At 51.3% G+C, this 23,740-nt stretch overlaps 1 protein-coding gene across 1 annotated transcript in view; it reads right to left on the reverse strand.

Moving 5' to 3' along the window:
- LOC149343042 (putative chitinase 10) overlaps positions 1–23,495 on the reverse strand; it is a 44,128-nt gene extending 20,633 nt beyond the window's left edge. The window contains exons 1-11 of the mRNA XM_089546882.1: positions 23,474–23,495; positions 21,894–22,106; positions 20,386–20,655; positions 17,611–17,864; positions 15,714–15,817; positions 14,937–15,054; positions 13,471–13,665; positions 11,976–12,098; positions 9,554–9,690; positions 8,925–8,949; positions 5,769–5,829 (exon numbers count right to left, since the gene is read on the reverse strand). Of these exons, the coding sequence (XP_089403008.1) occupies positions 5,769–5,829; positions 8,925–8,949; positions 9,554–9,690; positions 11,976–12,098; positions 13,471–13,665; positions 14,937–15,054; positions 15,714–15,817; positions 17,611–17,864; positions 20,386–20,655; positions 21,894–22,106; positions 23,474–23,495 (1,522 nt within the window). The remainder of the gene's footprint in view (positions 1–5,768; positions 5,830–8,924; positions 8,950–9,553; positions 9,691–11,975; positions 12,099–13,470; positions 13,666–14,936; positions 15,055–15,713; positions 15,818–17,610; positions 17,865–20,385; positions 20,656–21,893; positions 22,107–23,473) is intronic.
- Between the last annotated feature and the right edge of the window lie 245 nt (positions 23,496–23,740).

Below are 23,740 nucleotides of genomic sequence, written 5' to 3' on the forward strand. Positions count from 1 at the left end.
TATGTACATTGTATGTCTTATGACTCAACGCCACCTTTCCGGCATTATCTTTTGAAGGCATGCGAGTGCTATAATGTTCAGTAGCGACACGCTATCATAGCAGTGGTGTTTGTTCCACAAAATCGTTCGTAGTCCTGTCGCCGTAATGCATTGATTGTACACAGTCAAACCACTCCCGAAATCAGAGATCAAGACCACTTTCCAATATCATGAAAGGGAAGCTACAAATCTTTGGACATTTTTCCCTTCGTTCAATGAATTTTGTACTGCTAAAAGTGCCCCTACAAACCTTGAACTCATGCAGATTTGCAAGCAATTGCGAGCGCAATCGTTACATGAAAGTCCAAGAATTTTTACTGATCTATTACAGGGTAGTTTAAAGAATACTCTTTTGATTCTGACATCAACGCAAGGTGCAGGACTGCTAGTCTTTAAGCGAACTCGTAGCCCTCAATATTGTGGCCATTTTCTGAAGAATCATGCGCAGTTTTGTAAAGGTTGCCATTTTTCAAGCATTTTCAAATCGTGGTCACAGAAGTGAAAATAAATCTGCGCTATTAAAGTAGCCGTGATGGGGGGAGGGGGGGGGGGCGTAGGCACTAAAGATGACTAATTATTCACCCGACTAGAAACATGCAGCGTCTATGTTCAGTTCAGATGCAAAGGCTATCTTTGTACATCAGACATAATTTCACCAGCGAAAGAACGAGTCACCAGGAGAAGAAGAACACAGGACAACGCTGGACTAACAACTGAAGTTTAATCGAGAAGCGGCCAACCTAGGTCACCAGAAGACGCATGCGTATCAGACACACTGAGCAAAACAAACAAAAACATAAGTGCAGATCACTGAGGAGTGCATACACGCTCCAACACTGGGAAACAACAAAATACGGATAATAGGCCTATCAATCTTGCACGCGCACACTTCTGCTTAGGAAATTAACTTCCTTGCTAGTGAGATGCAAGGACGGTGCACTAACGCATGTGTCACTGCCTTGCAGCCTAATATGAAAGGCCTCAAGGATTTCCCTCTCCTCTCTGTTTTTTCCTTTCCGATAACTGAAATGTTGTTGAAACCTGGAACACATTTTTTACAACTCCTGCAGTGACGTGGGAGAGTATTTTGATCTGACGAATTTTTCAGGGAATTATTATGTTCGCGGGCCCGGTCATTAACGCATCTGCCAGTTTCGCCCGTGTACACCCTACCACATGACAGGGGTATCTTGTAAACGACCCGAGTCGAACAGCCAACGAACTTGTTAGCATGCTTATTAGCATGACCGAACTTGTTAGCATGACCGGGCCCGCGAACATAATAATTCCCTGAAAAATTCGTCAGATCAAAATACTGATATGTTTTGCCGGGCTAGTAGCGTGTTCCACCAGGCATCGGGTCCAGGAGCACCGCCGCAGTGCCGAAGGAGGAAGGAACGTGGGCCGGAGACGGGGAGTAGGGGAAGTGAAGGAAAAACTGTATTCACATATTTACATGATTATTTACAAAAATGACAAACAAGGTAAAAACTGAGAAGTCTCAGGGAAACGTTGTGGGAATCGCTCAGGGAGTCGCTCCGGGAATGGCTGCTCGATGAACGTGTCGAGCGCTTTAAATAGACCCTCCCGAGATTTTCCCGCCTTTTCCAACCAATCGTAGGGACTTCGTCCGGGTGCTCCAAGGTCGTTCACCGCTTCGTCGTCTTCCTCGGCTGAGGCCCCTAGATACTCGGAAGTGGCCCGTCAGGCCAGGTGGATTCCATATCTTGTTTCGAGGAAATGCCCCAAAGGCGAACACCTGCAGCGTCGTCACCCCGCTGTTGACAAAAGAGCGAGGTGCGGTTGAATGGCAGACGCTCGTCTCCGCAGGTGGCAGCAGGCATTGAGTCGTGTCACCCTGGCAGATGCACACACAAAGTCGCAGGGTCAATACTGCTGCAACGGGTGCCGTTTAAGGGGGGGACTCCGGAAAACACGTCGTGGCAGTTAGGCACAAGTGGTGGTACGAGGAATCCAGGAGTCGAATGCGTCCCTCGTGTTCGGTTCCACCTGTCAGGAGGTGGCATGGGAGCGCGTGCATGAAGAAAGACCACCTTCGCAGAACCACACACTGCCTCTGGGAATGGCCTATGTGGATACAGGTGTGACGGGAACACACAAAGATAGTTAGGGGGGGGGGGGGGGGGGTAGAAACACAACAATACTCTCCCACGTCACTGCAGGAGTTGTAAAAAATGTTTTCCAGGTTCCAACAACATTTCAGTTATCGGAAAAGGGAAAAACAGGGAGGAGAGGGAAATTCTTGAGGCCTTTCGTATTAGGCTGCAAGGCAGTGACACATGCGTCAGTGCACCGTCCTTGCATCTCACTAGCAAGGAAGTTAATTTCCTAAGCAGAAGTGTGCGCGTGCAAGATTGATAGGGGTTCTGACCTTTGACCGAGTCGGACGTGTTTTTTGACGCTCCTTCGACTTCGGCCGGGCCTAGCTAGGCCGTGCAGCAACCGGGTTGGGCCCGCATCGCCTGCACGTACGACCCGCAGGCAACGGACCTGGACCTAGGATAACCACCTCCCGTGGCCCCCCGGCCATGGAGCCCCACCAGGAGGCCCGCGGCCGCGGAATGCGCAAGCCTAGGACTGTGCCGGACGGACCTCGTTCGCAGAGCGCACGCCGCGACCGGTCTATCGATTCATCTCCGCTGCTAGAGAGGTGGATAGAGTGCGTGCAACGCGCAACACAGCGCGCTGCCCTGACTCCGGAGACGGCGAAGGCAACGCTACGCACCTTGGCCCTTCCGCCACGTGCTGCTTGCGATGGCGGCGCGCGCGGACCAACACGTGGGAGCCGCCATTGCCAGCCCGGTCCTGCAGCCACCACTCGGCGGCGGCTACATTCCAGCAGCGGTGGAAGCAGCTTTAGAAGAGCCAGAGGGGGACGACGCCATGGATCAAAGCACCCATCGCAAGCGGCGCCGTTCCACCCACTCTGATGAGGGGGAGGGGAACAAAGGCAGCGGGGGCGAGGAATCTGCTGCTAAGCGCGAAGCGCTGCAGCTAACTGCACCTGCCTCACCTCCCCCTACGCGTCCAGAGGGAGCGACCACAGGACAAAGAGCCAGGGAGGTGACAGCCGACAATGGCGTGTCTGCCAGTGCTGGCTGCTTTCCCCCTGCTCTCGCCGGAACGCAAGCCCCCACCCTGAGGGACCAGCTGCCGGTGACGACATCGGCTGACGCGGCGCAGAAGCCAGCAAACCCAGCACGTGACCCAGAGGCCGCTGCTGCGGCTCTCAGACGGAGCGCGGCGCACGCTGCCAGCGTGCCTGACAGCAACGAACGCCACGCCCCCCTAGCATCATCATGCTCACTGGAGACCGCCAGCCTGATCCCCTGGCGCCAGGCTTCAACCCGAGCACAGCGAAGGCGTAAGGCTGCCCTGCAGAGAGCTGCTGCTTCTGTGGCGGTCCATGAGGAGCTCCACTGGACAGTCCTGTTCCGGCCAGCGGAACGCGGCGTGGCCATAAGCAGGGAACTGGGCTGGGATATTGCTGAGGAGCTGGGCCCGCACCCTGGCGTGCTGGCGGTTCGCGTTAACACGCGGCGGAACGTCGTGGCGGTGGACACCGGCTGCGCAGCTACCTTCGGCTCGCTTCTGGCCACGACTGTCATCCGTGGCCTGGCCGTGTGCGCCAGGGAGCCAGCTCCTCGCAACCAGTCCAGTGGGCTCGTGTTCATCGTGGACGCGCGCCGATCAGCGGACCAGCTGCTTGCCGCGGTGGAGTCGGCGGTGGCAGTGACGTCGGCGTCGCTGTCGGGAAGCACGCTGCTTCTCCGATTTGCGGCGCCGATCCCGCCGCCGCATGTGTTCATTTACAGGCGGCGCCTCGCTGTCCGGCCCTGCCGCCCGCGCCCACTGCAGTGTTCCCGCTGTTCCAGCCTGGGCCATGCCACCGAGGCCTGCAGAGCTGCTGCCCGCTGTGCCCGCTGCGGTGCACCACACGACACTGGAGCACCAGCGGAAAATCGCGCTGCTCAAACTGCGGCGGTCGACACCCTGCCACGGACCCTTCATGCCCCCACTGGCAACGAGAGAGGCATGTCGCCACGATTTTGGCTTCGTCAGAGGTGCCTCTCTCACGACGGGCCGTGCGCGCGGTTGTACGCGAAGAAACGGCTCCGCAGGCTGCACAGCAGCAACCAAGCAAGCGCAGCTATGCGCAGGTTGCGGGCCACAGCAAGCAGCAGCAGCAGCAGCATTCTCAGCAGCTCCGGCCTCAGAAGCAGCGGGGGCAGCATCCCAAGCAGCAGGCCGGTTCCCGCACCGCACCAGTGAGGCCCGCACCGACTACCTCCGGTGGCTCCCCTCTGGACGCACGCGACGCCTTAATCGAGCGCCTGCAGGCCGCGCTGCGAGCATTAAGCGTGCTCCTGCCAGAGGGCTCCGAGGGTCGCCGCATCTGTGAGGAAGCGACAGGCCCTCCTGCACTAAACAGCCAAAACCATGGCTAGTCGCCGGGCAGTACCCCGCATTCCCACAGTCCTGCAATGGAACGTCCGCTCCCTTGCAGCGCGATACGCTGAACTCCGCTCACGCATAACATCCGAACAACCAGAGGTGATCGCGCTGCAAGAAGCTTACGTCCGGCTGCGGGATGGGGATCCCCAAAGGCGGCTGCCCGGCTACATCGGTTACCATTCACCAACGAAGTGTGAGGAGGAGTCATGTGCATCAATCCCCTGCGGCAACCCAGCCCATCGGCCCGGAAAATCGCGGGCCTCCATTTATGTGCGACGCGACGTCCAGCACGCGCTCGTCGGCACGGCGGCGGCGACGAGTGACGTTCAGGAGTGCGTGGCAGTGACAGTGCGCGTCGGGGGTGTTGACACATCAGTGGCCAGTGTTTATGTGCGCCCAGCTGTGGCGTGGAACGCGCTGTGTTTTCGCGCAGTGTCGTCGTGTTGTGCCCCGCGCCAGCTCATAGTTGGTGACTTCAATGCCCATCATTGTGCGTGGGGCAGTGCGCGCAACGACCGGCGCGGCGACGACCTGCATGACACAGCAACGCAGCTGGGACTCACTCCTCTCTACACTGGCCAGCCCACCTTCCGACGGCGTGGATCGTCAGGCTCCTGCATCGACGTTGCGTTCGCGTCCAGCGGCATCGAGGCGACCTGGCGTCGTGCACCATCACTCTGGGGCTTGGATCACTTCTCCATCACCATAGAGCCCACTGCTAAAGAGGCGCGCCCCATGCGTACGTACGCAATCGTGAATTGGGGCCGCTTCCGCCAAGAGGTGGACGCCGCCGCTGCGTCCGGCGCCGATTACTTCACCAGCCTTGTCCGGAGCGCCCTCGCAGCCACGCGTCGCGCAGAGGTGCGGGCAGGTCAGCCAACACCCGACAATAAGCTGCTCGATCTGCGCGACAAAAGGGACAAGGCGGAGCGCAGGGCGCGACGGACGGACAAGCCAGAAGACTGGACGGTCTACAATCGGCTGGACGCAGCGGCAAGGCGTCACTCCAACAAGCTCTATCGACGGCAGTGGGCTTCTCTCTGCAACACGATGGAGAAGGATCGCAGCTCGCGGCGGCTCTTCACCACCCTGCGGCGCATCACTACACCTCAGGCGAACCCTCAGCCCCTGGCCGCTCTCGCCATCTCGAGCGGCCAAACAAACCAACAGCTGGCTGGGCAGTTCGCTGACCGATTTGCGCCACAGCGTCCCGCGAGCAGTGCAGTGACGACATCGGGCCCCAGTTTTGACGCCAGGTACTCTTCCCCCGCCCCGGATGACGGCCCGTGCAACGCGCTCTTCACAGCGGCGGAACTGAACGACGCGCTGCACCACTGCACCCGCCGCTCATCGCCCGGGCCAGACGGGGTTACGTACCAGATGCTGCGCAACCTGGACGCGGAACAACGTCAAGTCCTCCTGCGGCAGCTCAACCTGGTGTGGGAACGCGGGGTGCTACCTGAGGAGTGGCGCACAGCGGTCGTCTGCCCGATACCGAAGCCAGGCCGCCCACCCACGGAGCTCAGCGGATACCGGCCAGTGGCGCTAACGTCGGCGGCATGCAAGCTGATGGAGCATATGGCGCTCCAACGCCTGCATGCGCGGGCCGCGGAGGCAGACTTGTTCGACGAGCGTCAGACAGGGTTTCGCGGGATGCGCTGCGCGGCAGATTCAATCGCGGACGTTGTCTCCGCACTCGAGCACGCCGTGGCGGCGCGGCAGGTAGCACTGCTCTTGCTGCTCGACGTGTCGAGTGCGTTTGACAACGTCCACCGTGCGGTAATTCTAGCGAGGCTGGAAGAGGCGGGCGTGGCCGGTCGTCTGTTGCGTTATGTGCAGGGGTTCCTCAACGCGCGCACTATTCGCGTGCGCGTGGGAGCGGCTCTCTCTCAGCCCCGCCCGGTGGATCTAGGCGTGCCGCAGGGGTCGGTGTTGTCCCCGTTCCTCTTCAATGTGGCGATGTCGGCGGTGCCGGGCTGTCTGCCCACAGGCAACCGGCACCGCGTGTACATCTCCATATACGCGGACGACATCGCTCTGTGGTGCTTGGGACCTCCGGGCGAGGCTTCCCGCGTGAGAGACTGTCTCCAGGGGTCCCTTGACGCTATCGGCGACCGGTTGCGGGGCCTCGGCCTGGCGCTTTGCGCGGAGAAGACCGCAGCCATGGCCTGCGCAGCTCGCAGATGCGCCCGCCTGGCGCCACTGACGTTGGCTGGGACGCCGCTGCCGTGGAAGAGCTCCGTGCGGTACCTCGGCCTGGAAATCGACCAGCGCCTCTCCTTCCGCCCCGCGGCGACCAGGGCCTGCCAGCAGATGAAGAGGACTACAGCCGCTGTGCACAAGCTCACCGCCCGGGGCCAGGGGATTTCTCAGCAGGCTGCGCTGCGCCTCTACAACGCCGCAGCCTTAGGGGCGATACTCTACGCGCTGCCCCTCGTCACGGTGCGCAAACCATCATGGAAGGCACTGGAGGTGCAGCATCGCAAAACGCTGCGGACCTGCCTCGGTCTACCCGGAAACTCGCAATGCGAGACGACACTGGCCGAGGCGGGCGCGTGGCCGCTGCAGCTACAGGCCACGCAGCGCTCGCTGCACCACATTGACCGCCTTTACCGCGCACCAGACGGCGCGGAACTCCTGCAGCGCCTTCGTCACTACCCGCGCTCAAGAATGGGCGCGGCACTGCAGGAATATGACCAGCTGACGCGCGCCACGCCCCCCTACGGCCTCTGCTCCCCCTGGCCCCTCATGACGGAGGTACAGCGAGAGATCGTCGGCATCGCGGGAAAACGCAGCACACCACTATGTGCAGTGCAGCAGCTAGCCGGAGCCGTCGTCTACGAGCAACTGCGCGACCATCTGCTGGTGTTCACTGACGGCTCCGTGGTGAGCGAAAACTGCTCGCTCGCCGCAGCGGCCACCATCCCCGCCCTGCAGCTGCACCGCCAGCAAAGAGTGGCTTACCTGGGCTCTTCGACCACGGCGAAGCTACTGGGTCTTCGCCTGGGCTTGGACCTGGTGCTTACCCTTACTCCGCCGCCACCCAGGTGTGCTCTGCTGTGTGATTCCCGTGCCGCCCTCAGCCGCCTGCAGACTCCCGGCCGTGGCACCCCGTTGCTGTGCGCGTTACGAGAAGCGCATTGAGCGCCTCGCGGAGCGCAGATACAGTATTCGCGTGCAGTGGGTGCCCGGTCACTGCGGCATCCGCGGCAACGAGCAAGCCGACGAGCTCGCCACCGCCGCACATCAGCTTCCTCCCAGCGACGAACCGCTCGCCCTGGAAGACGTGCGTGCGGTGATCTACGACCACCTCCGTCAGCAACACCCGGACCCTCGCATCGCGCGAGGAGAGCGCATTTCTCTCGTCGGCGCGCGCTCACTGTCGAGCCTCCAGCGGGCGATGATCATCCGAGTGCGCGTCGGCTGCGTGTGGCCCGGGGAAAGACGGGTGCGCCACGGACTTTCGTCGAGCGACGCGTGCGCTGACTGCGGCGCAGTGGAGATATTGGAGCACATGCTCCTTCGCTGTACCGCTTCTGCAGTGCCGCGTCGCGAGATGCTCGCGGCCTACAGGGCGCTGGGAATCATCCCGGACAGTCTCGAAGCGCTCCTGTGGCCGCGCGGCAGTGCGCGCACCCGTGACAGAACAATGGTGAGCCTCTGTGCGTTCATCGAGCAGGCGGACTTGACTCCCCGCTTGCTCTACGCCAGGTAGTGCACGCGTGACACGAACGCTCCGTGGGTGCTACCTCGGACGGTATACGCGGCCGGGCGCCCCACCCCGGCCGCTAGTGCAGTGTGCCGCGCGCGCGATTAGTCCGAGACAGGACTCTACGTGCGCGCGGCTATGTACATACAGTTTACTTCTTGTGTAAGTGATTGTGCGCAGTGGCCGCTCGCGCGCACTTATTTTCGGACAATGCTTGGACATTAGCGAGCGAGCGGCGCGAACTTGATTACTTTTGTATTTTGTAAATAGTGTACAAAGCTCTCCCCTGTCCTTTCTTGCTGTCGCTCCCCTCTACACTTCTCCTCACTATCCTTTCCCTTTCGTTTCCGCCGGCTGCAGCTCGGGTGCTTAAGATATTAGATAGCAATTGCCGCGGCCGGCAACACTCTTTTGCTTCACTTTTTATTTTTTTAAATAAACCACTACCACCAGATTGATAGGCCTATTATCCGTATTTTGTTGTTTGCCAGTGTTGGAGCGTGTATCCACTCCTCGGTGATCTGCCACTTATGTTTTTGTTTGTTTTTCTCAGTGTGTCTTATACGCATGCGTCTTCTGGTGACCTAGGTTGGCCGTTTCTCGATTAAACTTCAGTTGTTAGCCCAGCGTTGTCCTGTGTTCTTCTTCTCCTGGTGTCTCGTTCTTTCGCTGGTGAAGTTATGTCTGATGTACCTCCAACTAGCCCACATGGGTAGCTTGTTACACTATATTTGTACCTTCGGCGAAAGGAGGAGGTTAACGACGAACTTTCCCGCGTTCTAAAAAAAATTACGCCGAAGCCAGGTACGGAGCGAACTGCTATCAATTCGAAAGCGACCTGTGGTCGGACAACCAAAAAAAACTAAGCTGTATTATTAATCAATTGACACTCAAGACTTAAGGAAATCTCCGAAATATCGATCAGAACTCTTAAATCTAAATTACGCCGCTGCACTTTTTTTTTACAACTGTTCCGGGTTGTCCATAGCAAAACGGTATATTAAGATTCACTTTGTGTGCACCAGGTATGGAAACACGAGTCACCAAAAGAGGAAAACCAGTGCTTCGCCATTATATATTAATGCGCGCTAGTGCCCACTAGCATGCACTAAAGTGTGCGTTAGTGCTGGAACACGGCAAACCTGCCGCAATTTTCGTGTTTTCCGCAAATGCTACACATAAATAGTATTTCTCAACAATTAACACGCCCAATAAACTCTTGGCGCCGGGTGCGCATTTCCAGCTCAAGAATTTCGCTTCGAAGCTCGCTTCCCCACCTCTGTTGTTGATGGATGAATTTCCTCGCCAGTATGAGTGCTGTCGCTGTACGGATGGTAGCCCTGGAGCGCCTTCCAAGCTGTGTCCACCATGGGAAAGATGTCGCCAACGCAGTCGCCCGAGTAGTCATCCTGATCCACAGACCAAATGAAGACACCGGCCAATCGTTCCGAACGGAACCACCTGACCTGCAGTGGAATCGGTGGAGCAGAGGGAAACTACAGTATGCTGCTATAATGGCTAAGTTTATCTAAACAACCAAAGTAAAATAAAGCCCATGTGGATGAAAAGTTTCACTAGTAAGAGAGCTACATATCTTTCAGTTTAAACAATGCCCGATCGACGAAAGGTTTGCCACGATAATAAAACATTGTTTGAAACGTACGCGCTTTTATAGACCTTAGAAGGATAAGGTATATGATGACCTCAGCGCCGACTCTTTAGGTAAGGACTACTTTTTCGGTCCAGCTTCTGTGCTCAGATTAGACATGCCTTTAAAATTAATGTGCGCCTTCCTTCATAGACCGTTTGATTAAAAACATTTCAACAACTCTTGCTAATGCAGCCCATGTGTAGAAGCAACATTAGGGACCTCATTAAAGTTTATTGGATAACCGGCAGGCCGTACAAAGTAGCCGGCATTCGCAACATTCCATCAGCTTCCATTGCTAGTCCTTAGATACTGGAATACAAAGGGCGCAAAATCCGTACAAGGAATGCAGTGCAAGAAATAATCGTGTGATATCGTGAAACTGCAAAACCTCCAATTGGTCATGCCACTGGATTTTATTCTCAGCGTTCAGTTGGCTCGTCCAACCCGTTTCAAGAGCAGTTCTAGTACAACGTTCTAGGGAACGTTAGAACTTTGTACTTGCCACAAATGCAACGGTCACTGACCGCAACTGACTGCAACCGTATTACTCCCTTTACCAGCGCTTGAAAGAACAGTACATGCGCTCGATGCATGTGCGCTGTTAGCGCCCCCACGGTCGCCGCTGTGGTTCAATTGCTATGGCGCTCGGCTGCTGGCCAAAAAGACACGGGTTCTATCCCGGCTGCGGCGGTCGAATTTCGATGGAGGCGAAATTCTAGAGGCCCGTGTGCTGTGCGATGTCAGTGCACGTTAACGAACCCCAGGTGGTCGAAATTATACGGAGCCCTTCAGTACGGCGTCCCTCATAGCCTGAGATGATTTGGGACGTTAAACCCCCATAAACCATAACCCGAACCAGTTAGCGCCCCCACGGAAGGGCGCATGGCACACAATTACGCTGTGCCAAGCTCCCTAGTGCTCTAAGAGTTCCCGTGGCAGTGTTCCTGAATCTAAACAAACCGAATACGGCCACGTTCCTGAATCTAAGCAAACCGGATGCGGCACAACATTCTTGCTGCCCTAAGCATCGGCATACACAATGCGTAAATGTGTATTCCTAAACGTTGAGATAGGGACGACTGCGAAAGGCAGATATCAATAATTACCGTGAGAGTCAAGAAAGCTGCTATGTGTATCCTATCTCGAAAACACATCATTACTTAGAAAAAATAAGAGAGCATGTATTATAAGAAAGCCTTATATTCAGTGCCTGGGATCACAAATATACTAGCCCGGTTTCGTTTTTTGGCCGATTCATAAATGTCCAGCGTCATTACATGCTCACTGATCGTAGCCGGAGGGACGACAGCTTAGTCCCTATTCAATACCAAAAATACATATTGCGCGCGAACACGAACGAACAAAGCGATGAATCGGACGCAAAGCCTCATTTCTATGTCAACATATATCAGCTTAAGAACCCGAGGAATGGAAAGCCCTCAATGATCTATCCCTGACATTTTTACTAAAGCGACTACCTCATGCGCTGGCCACGACTCGATAGCGGTAGCGGGAAAAATGTGACCTGTGACCGCGCTTTCTAACGGTTCATTTTACTTTAATTTTACATGGTCGCGACTTGAATTGGAGCAAAAGCAACAGAATTGGGGGGCGCAAGCTACCGATCACAACCGCGACCGGTGTGGTGATGGTGCTGTCGCTATTCACCCTAATGCCGCCGCATCCAAACCGGCTGAGTCATAGGAGTGTTATCCGCCAACTCGTCGAAGCAACACCGCTCAGCTTCTATGCCCATACAGAAAAAGCTCCGATCAAGCTCGTCAGGCGAGCCAGAGGCGTCTTCTTGGACTGTTATTCGTCGGCCCGCCAGCGCAGCATGGCCGTGCCGAGCGTTTATGCAAGTGGCATCGTGGGCGCGCTTCTGCAAATACAAGTGTGACGTCACCCCACGACCTACGTTAGTGAGAGCGGCAGCCAATGGCACGGGACCAGATGAAATGAAAACAAAATGAACTGTTAAACAATACGGCCCCTGCTTTTGGTGAGAAGCTACTGCCTCCGTGGGCTGCAACGCTTTCCTCTCCGATTTCTGGTTCAAGGGAAAGTAGGAAGAAGGCGGTGAGGAGCAGCCAGACGTACTTTCGCATCAGCACTTTCCTTGTCGTCGTAGCTGATCCACTGGTCCTTGTAAGTAATGTATGACATCCCCGCTTCTTTCACCCATTGCCGTTTCCAATGGAAGTAGTTGAACCGGCGGCATGTCTGGAGAAACAATTAAAGACATGTTGCAACCTCTGCTAGCAGCAGGGAGAAGACGTACTTTTCAATATGTTCGATTTTACGCTCCAGCAAACATTCCTCGTCAGGAATAGAATGTCTAAGTTATTAGATTTCAGAATTCACATCATAACGAAGGACGGGAATCACTCCATTTATCTCCTCAGCGTTTATTTTTATTTTCAGAACGCAGCTCTTAGGCGCCCGTTCCGGGTTGAGCAGCGTGCCTTCGTTGCCGTAACCGAGCACGGAGAGCAGAAGCAAATGAAAGACAACGATTGCGAAGAGACCGCGAGGAGGAAAGGGGAAGAGGAAAGTACAGCAGCAGCGCAGTAGTGTGGAAAGAGGTCGCGCGGCGCCGACTTCCGGCACCAGACCAGAGCGCGCCTTCATCTGCTCGCCGATGACGTCATCGGCAAGGTACGCGTCGTTTGCCAATGATGGCGCCAAAGTAGCACGCGCTGTAAACACGCTGCACGTTCACCCAATGTGTGGCTCAATCTCTGCGCTCTCCAAGTCGAAACCCATAGCCGCCTCCGTTCGGCACTGCGTCTTCCGTACGTATGCTGTAGCCTACGGCTCGAGTACCTGAGCGGCTGCTCTCGAAAATCGCATTGCCGAGAAGCGTAACCATCGGCTAATTTTGTGCATTATCTTTTCATAGTCTTCTGGCTGGTCAAATATTTAGGGGAATCCCCTAAGGTGGAGTAGATTTGTAATAAGGGAGTAATTACTCATTGACATCCACCCGAGCGCAGCCATACGGCTACAAAGGAAAACTAGACAGCTTTCTCAGAAACTTCGTAGTTAAAAAAAAATTCTTCCAGGTCCGGGGTTCATACCAGGAACCACCGCTTCACCGAAGCAGTCGCTCTACCAATTGAGCTAACCAGGACGGCAATCTTATGGTAGGGCGAGAGCGGACTGATCAATAACTCGAATTGGGAACTGTAGAGTGACTGCTCCGGTGAAGCGGTGGTCCTGGGTTCAAACCTCGGACCAGGACGAATTTTTCTTTAGCTACGATGTTTCTGAGAAAGCTGTATAGTTTTCTTTTGCAGCCCTATGGCTGCGCTCGGGTGTATGTCAATAAGTAATTACTCCCTTATTAGTCTCCTGGCTGTAATATTTTTAACTCTACAAGTGTCAGAACTTGTGAATAGAAATCAATCCTGACACACAGGCTTTGCAGAGTTGTATTTGATTTTTGCATCGCATACCCCTTTAAACTTGGAATCCTCGAGTGCTATATATGTGCTGATTTTTTTCTTTTTTGGGGGTGGGGGGGGGGGGGGGGGCGACATAGCTTGGAGTAACACCTTCATTTTACAGTTACAAAATGAAATGTGGAGCCCACCTCGACGTAGTTCATGTAGCCGTCCGTTCCAGTGAAATTGGCACCGTAACCCAACGGATGATCTCTCTTGAGCTTGGAGCCAATGCCGTTGTTAGCCGCGTTGTCAAGCGTGAAGCTGCGGCCATAAGTGGCGATTCCGGGAACAAGCCTGGACTTGGGGATGCCGGCGAAGATCCACCGTTGTAGGCACGATGCCTGCATGAGCCGATCGGATCGGAGTGAAATGCCTCGTAAGTACCGCGGGGGCAATTCGGTTTCTTGTTAACAAACTGATCAAAACTACGATAGCTTAACATGCAACCATAAAAGCAAAATAAAGTGAGAATTCAGAAGCGCTGCGATCTTGATGGGCTGAGAAAAATAAAGCCAACACTGAAAGTCAACGTTACTTTACATTCAGTTAGAAGCGCGTTTTAACAAACCCGCTTATGTCCGATTCGTGGTACCTATTTGATCCACAGCACTCTCTGAACTCTGTGTGCAACAAAAAGTTTTCGCATAACTAGACGCAAGCTTCTGTGCGATCCCTGGTATACTGATCTTCCAAGGAAGGGGCACAGCGCTCCATGCATTATCTTGAGGCGGGAAAGCAACCAACCAAATGACAGAGTCCCTAGTAAAGCCTTGAGTTCGAGAGGTCCCGCACAATAATCCCACAACAGGGAGCCAAAATTACATCCTGATTATCACATATTCGCCCCCTGCTCTCCCCACTTCTAGTCTTAAATTCACCCACTGATTCAAATCTTCACTTCTTGCCGCCCTTTATTTTCTTCTTACGTACTCTTTTTGCTACTGCTTTTATATAATTTGTATGTTATTCCAAATTTTAGCTTGCTTCGTAAAATGGTCATTCCTTCAAGTATCCTAGACTTTAACGATAACCACTGCTCGTCTCCCTTTAAGCAGCAAGAATTGAATGAAGCCATTGGACATAAGGCATCAGATTATTCTCAAATCCAAGGCTTAATCTTTTGCTTAATTCTTTCAAGGTCCATTACACGCATAACTATTGTTATAATAAGGGAGTAATTACTCATTGGCATCCACCCAAGCGCAGCCATACGGCTACAAAGGAAAGCTTTCTCAGAAACATCGTAGTTAAAGAAAAATTTGTCCTGGTCCGAGGTTCGAAACCGGGACCACCGCTACACCGGAGCAGTCGCTCTACCAACTGAGCTAGCCGGGACGGCAAGCTTAAGCTGTGGTTCCGGGTTCGAACCCCGGACCAGCACGAATTTTTCTTTAACTGCGAAGTTTCTGAGAAAGCTGTATAGCTTTTCTTTGTAGCCGCATGGCTGCGCTTGGGTGAATGCCAATGAGTAATTACTCCCTTATTACAAATTTACTACACCTTGCGGGATTCCCCTAAACATTTGACCATAACTGTTGTTATTTTCTTAAAAGAGAGGTCAAATTCCTTTGTAACATTGCCCATGCATAGCATTGTCGAGCCAACAGCTTACGGTGTCTGAAGGTGCGCAGCATTTTTGATCCCTGGATCTTATCCCACTGGTGAGCTTCGTCTTCGAGAGATCGTCCAGATTGTAGTCGAACGTCATCAGAAAAATGTAGTCAACGTATCTGCATCGAGAAAAACAAAACGGGTGCAACACGTAATCAGGCCAGAACAAACCATTTTCGTTAAGCCTCTCCATGAACACTTCTCCGAACCGAAGGCAATAACAGTCCAAACTTCTCCCTCCCCGCACACAAGTAAACGACGAGAAAACATGGCCAAGACACAAAGGCGCACGATTCATGCTTCCTATTTTAAAATAAATATTCATGCGATGTATTAACATTAACTTGCAGTAAACATCAACATGACTTCGAAAGTAGTATAATATATTCTTCGAAGTGGTGTGTGCGTACGGTGTAGTGGTGCTTGCTAAGCAATTCACCGAGTGACCGGAGAGCCAAGTGACTGCATGCACGCTGCGCAGACCCTGCATCCTTTGTAGTCTTTAAACTTAAAGCTAGGCGATGCAAAATAATTTGCGGCGCTGGAAAGAGCACGGATGCTGTAGTCTTCTCGAGGCAGTTTCCCTATGCACCTATACCAACTTCAAGCCTCGGCGAATCGTCTTTGTCAACGACCAGGCTTTCTGGTCGTACTTCTCACTTCTTAAGCACAGTTCCCCTTGATGTGCGAACAGAATTCTCAATTCAAGAAGAAATTAGTTGACGTCGGCACTGACATCCAAGCAGTGCAGAGTGTCAGTGGTATGAACTGCCCTTACCTGGCCAGTTCCCGCTTCGGTATCCAGTCGCATTTGGGGTCCTGGCAGGCGGGCATCTGGACTGTCAGCAGAATGTCGCTGTAGATCTCGTTTAAGCGGAGCTTCTGCAGAGCGAACGCAAGAAGAACGAGAAAATCCAAGAGTGATTCCTCATCGTACGCAAAGACGTGTTACATATGCGTCGGCCAGATACGCTTCCATATCACACGGCAGCGCCCTCTCAGACACGTTATGAAGGGCGTAGATTCTTGCCCTAGGTGAGAAAAGTGTTTACTTGTAGTGTATAGTTGTAAGGCCAGCAAAAGGAACGAACCTTCAACTTACTGAGTTTTTGAGCACTAGGTCGATTATTTTCAGTGAGAAAAACCTTGAGACGCCGTTTTGTCACGGAGGGAGACTGTGGCCTAGACGCGTGTGCGTGAAAAAGTATTTCATGAAATATCTAAACACAGTGACGTGATAATTAGCCTATATTCCGCTTCAATAGTTAATCGACAGCCGTGTTACAGCTTGTTATCGACTTCTTTCCGTGATCGGTGAAGTCAAACTCAAAGCTACTTACTGAAAGTTATGGGCCACTTATTTCCCGATTTAGGGATCACACGAACACAAGCACTTCCCTGTAACCTATGAAAGCAGCATGTAGGTGAGTTCTAGTGCTTCGAATCTTAGGCGAGTGCACTGACGGAGGAGGGAAGGGAAGCTCCAGGATTTTATCCGAGCAACTGTTTATTTGTTTCTGTTTCGATCCAACCTGAAAGTCGGAAAATAACTTCTCTACTTAGGACAAAGAATTTGTAAGTGATACTTAAGCTGCGCCTTAAGGGTACGACGCGATAGCTTAAGGGGGGGTGACGCCCATATATGCGGAATTGGTCATTCTCTATTTAACATTCATAGATCCCTGGGAGTCCTCATACCACTCCTGGAGCGGTGGCACGGCGTTTAAGCGATGGCCTGCGATCCCAGGTGCTGCGATGCCAGAATAAGCTCTTTCATTCTTTAGTTCTTTGACTAAAGGGCGCTTCTTTCATTTTTGCGCTATTTTATACGTGAAAATTTGGTTATTTCACTCAAGTATGCTTCTTTAATATTTATACATCTCTCAATGTAGTGTGGCAGCGGTGGGGAAACTCCAGTCGTGGTCAGCAAACCGGCGGCCCCACGCACGCTGGAGCTCTTGATGACTGGGTCATCCTGATGACGTCAGCAGCCATGAAGGCTCAACGTTCAACGGCCAGTACGCCCACCGACCATATCCCCGAACCATAAGTGTACAGAACATGGCTCCTTCTTCCGCCAAAGTCGGCCTTAGCCGTCTTAACTGGAACTAAATTTTCATAAGTGGACGCTGCCAGTTACAACTAAACAAAACAATCTAAGTCGAGTATGCGTTTATTTGCCCTCGACTCTCGTAACTTCTGTAATTATGTTTTTTTTTTTATGAGTAGCCAAAATATTTTTAAAGTAGTATTTTTTGAAGAAATCAATCTTTTTTTGTTTTCGCTTCGTAGACGGCATCTTCATTTGCGACACGACAGCAGAACCGATGTCACTTGAAATATTTCCTAGAAATATAACGCGCAAGAATCGCCTTCAGCTGCTCAAGATGCTCTCTTGTTTGTTTTTTCAGATACGTTATTTTATGCGGCACTTTGCTCAAATCGCACTTTTTATGCAGTATCGTTTCTATCGCTGTACAAAACCTGAAAGATCAGTAGGCCAGTAGAAAAATATTTTCGTCAATAGCCCTTTCAAAAACTTTATTCTGCCTTTAAAAAATCAAGGCTTATTTTTAAGGAAGGTGTTGGACTTCATATCTCAGAGAAAGTTTTAGCAGAAGCCTGTAGCTTAAATAGAAAAACCAACGTGCAATCTTAATAGAAACGCTGGTCACCTTGAAGAAGTTGAGAACTCTGTAGGCCCCTTTCTTGCTACAAACAGAGGGACCAGGCCCCTCCAGGTGGAAGTTGACGCCATCCAGGTCATTTGACCTGATCAGTGAATCAATCGTCTGGACTAAATTATCGGCATCTTCCTGAGTGCGCAGACGGTTCAGTAGGCTATTCATGTGCGCGCCGCCACCGTAGCTGAAGAGGACCTTGAGTTTTGGATTAGTTTTCTTGAGCAAGGCCATCTTCTTGAGTACAACTGTCAAGTGAAAGACGGTACGAAAAAAAATGACCTTCGTTTGCTCATTGCAACTACTTATGTCTGCATAGTTCATGTCATTAAATCAATGAAAGTCGACCACAAGCCGTGGCTCGATATACTAAATGAAGGGCGAAGATTAAATGAGAAAGCAGGCAGGTTATCAGGTGCAGTTTTGGTTGGCTACCCTGGGAAAGCGCACAGAAGTTCGGACAGAAAATTCTAACGGGAAACGTTACAGTCCGCACTGAAAGTTAGGTAAGCTACACGCTCGAGTCGGGACAGTCCTACCAGCACCGCCGCGTGGGGTGAGGGTGCATGCTGGACAAAAAGAAATTAAGGAACCGTTTTTATTTCCTTTCGTTTATTCCTTCCTTAAGAGCCTGTAGGCTTTTCATAGGAGGAGTCAAATTAACATGTTTAATGTTCTTTGAACACGCTAGAAAAAGAAAACAACAACATGTGACGGGAAAAAGGTCAGAAGAAAAAGTAACCGCAAACTAATGGAATATATCTAAAAGAAATAACAGCAAAGAAGCCGTAAAGGAAAGCATACCAAATAGTACAAAGGGAAGAGCTGCAATTGGTTCAAGGATGATGACGAGTTAGCTAATCTAGTTTTTTAGCCTATCGTGTATTTTGTTCTATCTATGCATGTAACAATATTTTCAGGCTGGGAATTCATAAGAATACATAGCGTGAGGGAAGAATTAGCAATTCATCGCTAGATTGCGAATAGGAATGCGTGTTGACTGGCTCTCAAATAAACGGCAAGATCTTCTTATAGGTGTTGTCCGTAGTGCGTATCTAGACGGCGCAAGGTAATAAAACTTGTCAATAAGGCACAAACGATATATGTGGCGGCGCGTTGCGAGGGACACTTGTGCAAACTTTCATTGCAGTTAAGTGACGCTGGATTGTTTTTCAATGAGTTTAGGTGACTAATTGTGTAACGAAGATATGGATAACCTCAACGTTAGTTCTGGCGATGAATTCCTAATATATCACGCGTAATCAAGCTTCGGTTTGGTGAACGTTAGATATGCCACTTTATGTCTGGGGACGAGTCGCTTAGATAATGCGCAAGCAGCCTTTGGTGTGCGAGGCTTCGGAGCAGTTGGTTTTATATGCGTTACCTAAGATAGCAGTGATCTCAAGTGCAGACAGAGATATTTGTATGATGTCGTGTAGGTAAGAAGGGCAGAGTTGACTAACACTACTACGTAGTGCACTACGTAGTTCACACTGCATAGTGTGCACTACTGCGTAGTCTTAATCAAGCTGAGTAGGAGAGAACACGTCGTCACAGCATTTGCATCAACATTTTTTGCGACATAAATGTGAGCTTTTTCCGTTAATGGTGCTAGTCACAGCATTGCCTCAGTCGAAGCCGCAATTAGGCAGTTCTGTTTTTCAGGTTCGCTAGCATAATGGCTTCTCGTCTCGTAACCAAAACAAAAAAAAAAAGGAAACGCGAGTGGTCACTTGAAAACTTTGGGAGAGTCTCCACAGAGAAAGCGTGGAGGCTTTGCTCGAGTGCCACCAGTAAGCGCGTTAAGCTGAAACGCCTGACTTAACTACCCGCCAAAGTTTCTGCCGTAAAACACGCTTTAAACCATTCTTGTTAAGATGCACGGTGATAAAACACAATCGCACTGCCCAGAGCGCCTCATGCAAGCATTTTGTCTTTCGCAGTGCGTAGAGCTCAAAAGTGAAATTTATGTTCTCTAGAAACTTGAAGCAGCGACCCGCACCTGGATCACGAAATAAAAGTTCCAACTTTTCGCCCCTCTCGCTCCTTTTATGCCCTTCCTGGGACGTTACTCGCCGACCTTCGAAGTAGCAGTTAGATTTGCAAAGCACTCATCTTGTTTTAGTAACCGGTGATGATAAGAAGTGAACAACGCACATATATACGAACAAAGCGCGAAGACTAGCAGACCATAGGAACAGAGAATGCGTGATTGAGAAGAAAGGAAAATTCGTTTTCTGGCTGTGTCACTTTTGAGAAGGAAGAATTTGGGTGTCTGTATTTCAAAGTGCCAATCCTTCAAGAAGGTGCGTGCCTGTTACCCTAGGCACATTTTTTTTTTTTTTGCGACGACACTTATCACCGCTTTACTACAGCCAAGATTTTTAACCTTCTAAATATCCTTCTTAACCCAGACATGTTGACAACAAATGGCGTCAAGCATGTTTTCTTAAATCACGTTGTATTGACAAAACTGTCTACTTAATGACTGACACGTGTACTGCGTGCACCTGTTCTGAAAAGCCAAACTTCAACTATTGCAATCATTTTACAATCAATTTTACTCCGACTGTGCGTGTCAAAAAAAAAATGACGGCACGTTGAGCAACCGCCCTCATCTATGCGAAATTAAAGCAAAGGCTAGCATTTTTACACAGTAGGTAGTTTCTCAAGCAACTACGCCATCTTCAGCACAAACTCCACTTGACTGTCACTGCCCTCCTCATCACACTTCCTCAGAATGCACGCTGTTCGAAGGAAGTTACGTACCTCTGTCGTTCATGAGACCCTGCTTGCGGAATATAAACTTCCCGGTGATGTTATCCGTCTCCAGGTAAGAGTACACGACGTGCGTACACTTTTCAATGGGCACACTGTTCACGACGAAGTTCATAGTTCCATATTGTTTGAAACCCTCGCCGCGCACGAAGCAGACCAAGGGCGGGGGTTCCCTTGAGTGGGTCCTGTGGCGTAATCTTTCATCTTCCCGAAGGTGTTGCCCCTGGCTTTCCGTTTCAAAAGGCACGCCGGCTCCCCCTCCTGTTGGCGAAGTAGAGTAACAATGAAAGACAGCACTCACAATTGTACTGCATGTCAAGTACTCACCTGACGAAGCCAATACGGAGGCCTTCACTCAGAGCTGTTGATCTGAATTCGGCACTTACAGCAGTCCGTACGAGGTCATAGATCTGATATCGACCATAGGGAGAGGGGGGGGGAGTATCGATATCGTGCAGAGACCTTCCAACACGGTCCCTGTTCGCCATTCTTTGTAGGTTTCAAGCAACAGTCGCAGGCAGCGGAAAGTTCAGTTTACAGGGGTACAGAAAGATTATTCTTAAAAAACCCTACAAAGCTTATGAAACCAGAGTCAAGTATGGCCTATGATAAAGCTGTTAAAATTTGATATTAGGCGAGTCTTCGCTTTGGGAGCCCGTGTTTTGTAGACAGCACAGTACCCTGTCTCACAATTTGCTGGCAACAAAGTAGCGGTCACAGCGGGCGACTGCGCAAAGCAGCTCACACGCAGCAGCGCATCGTGTCTAGATTCCGTCCATAAGGTTGGTCGTCACGAGAGCATGGCGTACGATGCTCAAGACGCCGGGCGATCACAGGGTGTTCTAAAAGACAACGGTTCTGATCTCTGCTGAAGGCAGATTCAGCTTTCACTTCAGCGGTATTAAGTTACTTGACACAACATACACGAATTTCCCTTTCTATGAATAGGACAGAGGTATTGTACCATTAAATGGAGAGCCATGCCCGCGAACTTGTACTGAGCAGCTGATGTTAACGAGAGCTACAATGAGAAGAAATAAGCTGAAGTTCGTGCTCATAATGACAGTTTTTGGACGAAACGTCTTTTTGTTGCTTCCATCCGAAACCTGTCTTCTTTGTTATATAACTGGTTTTTGTTGTGGTTTTGTATTTTCTGGGGCCTCGTTTGATCTTTACCTGAAATAGTATCCTGGATCAAGAGGCAAGAGAGAGATGTATTTTTTATACGTTAAGTGCATGATCCTATTACCTACGTAAGTTAGTCCACATTTACATGCATATTTCTGGGAGTGGTATACAGCGTTCGGAGAAACGAAACTAAAAATATATTTTTCGATAGCATATGCAGCGTCATAAACGCGTAAGAGGTGAACCCAAGAACTGATATTTCTTCTAATAACCCCAAGTACTTTTCATGTTTTTCTACCACTATGAAGGAGGCACAATAATATATTTAAATATCTTTTGAGTTAGTTTATTACACAGAGCAACAAACTCACCCCAGTCTTCCGTTTGAGCAGTGTCGCTGTCTCTTTCCTCGTCGTCCGTCATGGGATGCCATCTCCTGCTGTTGCCATTGCCCGGCCGTCCTTTGTCCCTTACGTCCCTTTTCAGCCCACTGCATTTTGCCTCGCCATAGTCCGTGTTCAGAATAACCACTACAGCTGCGGCGAGCGTCGCTTTCAGCAGCGGCGCCAGTAATCCCATGTCACCTGCAAAGAAAGCGTGTTGTATGTACATGTCGCATCATCTTGCTGGCGAGTGGTAGGTTTGAGAGCGCGACTGCTGAAACTTCTACAGGCGCTGTTTTCGAAGAGCGCCGCCATTTTCTGTGTTAGCCCCACTGGGGGGGCACAGTGGTTACGGCGCTCGGCTGCTGACCCGAAAGACGCGGGTTCGACCCGGCCGAGGAGACCGAATTCGATGAAGTGAAATTCTAGAGGCTAGTGCAGCGTGCGATATCATTGCCCGTGAAAGACCCTAAGGTGGTCAAAATTTCCGTAACCCTTCACTAAGGCGTCGCTCCTAGCCTGAGTGGCTTCGGGACGTTGAACCCCAATAAACCAACCTCTCCTGCATCACGTAATTGTGCGTGCCCAATAAATATAAAAGTCGCCCACTGCCAGAGCCTGGAGCCTCTCCGGACGTATACATAAGTCATCAGTTTTATGTTTAACCAGCCGTTATGAGCTTAACAAAAAGGTAGATTAGAAGAAATTTTCACTGAACTGTTGTCACTGTTTGATTCACGTAAAGACAAGCCAGAACAACCTCCTAAACCTTGTGTCATAGACTTCTTCCATAATCACTTGTAAACACTTGTGCTTGAGCCCTTTAATAGCTCTTTATGGTGATGAGAGCTTGGTGCGCTGCAAAAAGGGCCACACGTCAGGGCTGGCGGGAATCGAGGAACAGGCTCTAGTTAGCGGCGGAGCTAGAGGCAGTTCATTTGCATAGAAAGCGACGCCCTAGCGCTTGTCGTTTCCAAGTTCTAAAATTTTATCATAAGCAGTGTGGAAGTATGTGAATACGTGTGTTTTTGTGCACAGGCGAGCGAACAAAGCACCAAACAGAAATAGGAGTCACTTCTTCATTTCCCGTTACCTTGAGTTCAGGAACTGACCATTAAGGCCGGCGGAGTATACGGCCGTTCCGCGTTCCCAATCCCGGTCGTGTTTAAGATCCGAAGAGGTAAAGTTTGCGTCGCTCAAAGGCCTTCTTTTCCGTAGATACAAGTGATCCCCTCCCCCTCCCCGTAAAGAACTCAGCAGCTGGTCGCTCCTGCGAGTATTCAGAAGTTTGTTCTACAAGTGGCAGTGGAAGGAATTCTCTCGGTCACTAGTAGATCCGACGAACGGCAGATCGTGGGTTTGGAGAGTTCTACTAGCCAGGTGTGCAGGCCCTTGCTAAGTGCCTCGGGAAATCATTCGACATTTGTGAGCGAACTGTCCCTACACACATTGTCAGCTGCGTTCAACTCGGTACCATGCACTTATTGAGACTCGCTTCAAACGGAGGTCATCGATATCATCTGTCCCTTGTCTGCGACACCGGCAAAAGGCAACAGCTGCGTGCTTACCATGGTTGACAGTGCCACTCATTACATGGACCCGGTCGCTCTGCGAGTATCGAAATGGGGCGCATCGCCGAGGCCCTCTTCAAAATCTTCTCGTTCACGAACTCGTGGGAGGACACCTAGGTCCACTCTGATGAAAGAGGTCGATCGACTGCTTTCCTTCCAGCAGTGGCCCACTACTACGTACGACCCCATGGCCGACGGTCTTGTGAAACGCTTATTTGGATTTTGAAGCATATGGTCAAACGAATGTGCCAAGAGAGCCCCAGA

This window comes from Amblyomma mixtum, chromosome 5 (genome assembly GCF_055824585.1).
Source record: "Amblyomma mixtum isolate Tamu chromosome 5, ASM5582458v1, whole genome shotgun sequence".
Lineage (NCBI taxonomy): Eukaryota > Metazoa > Arthropoda > Arachnida > Ixodida > Ixodidae > Amblyomma > Amblyomma mixtum.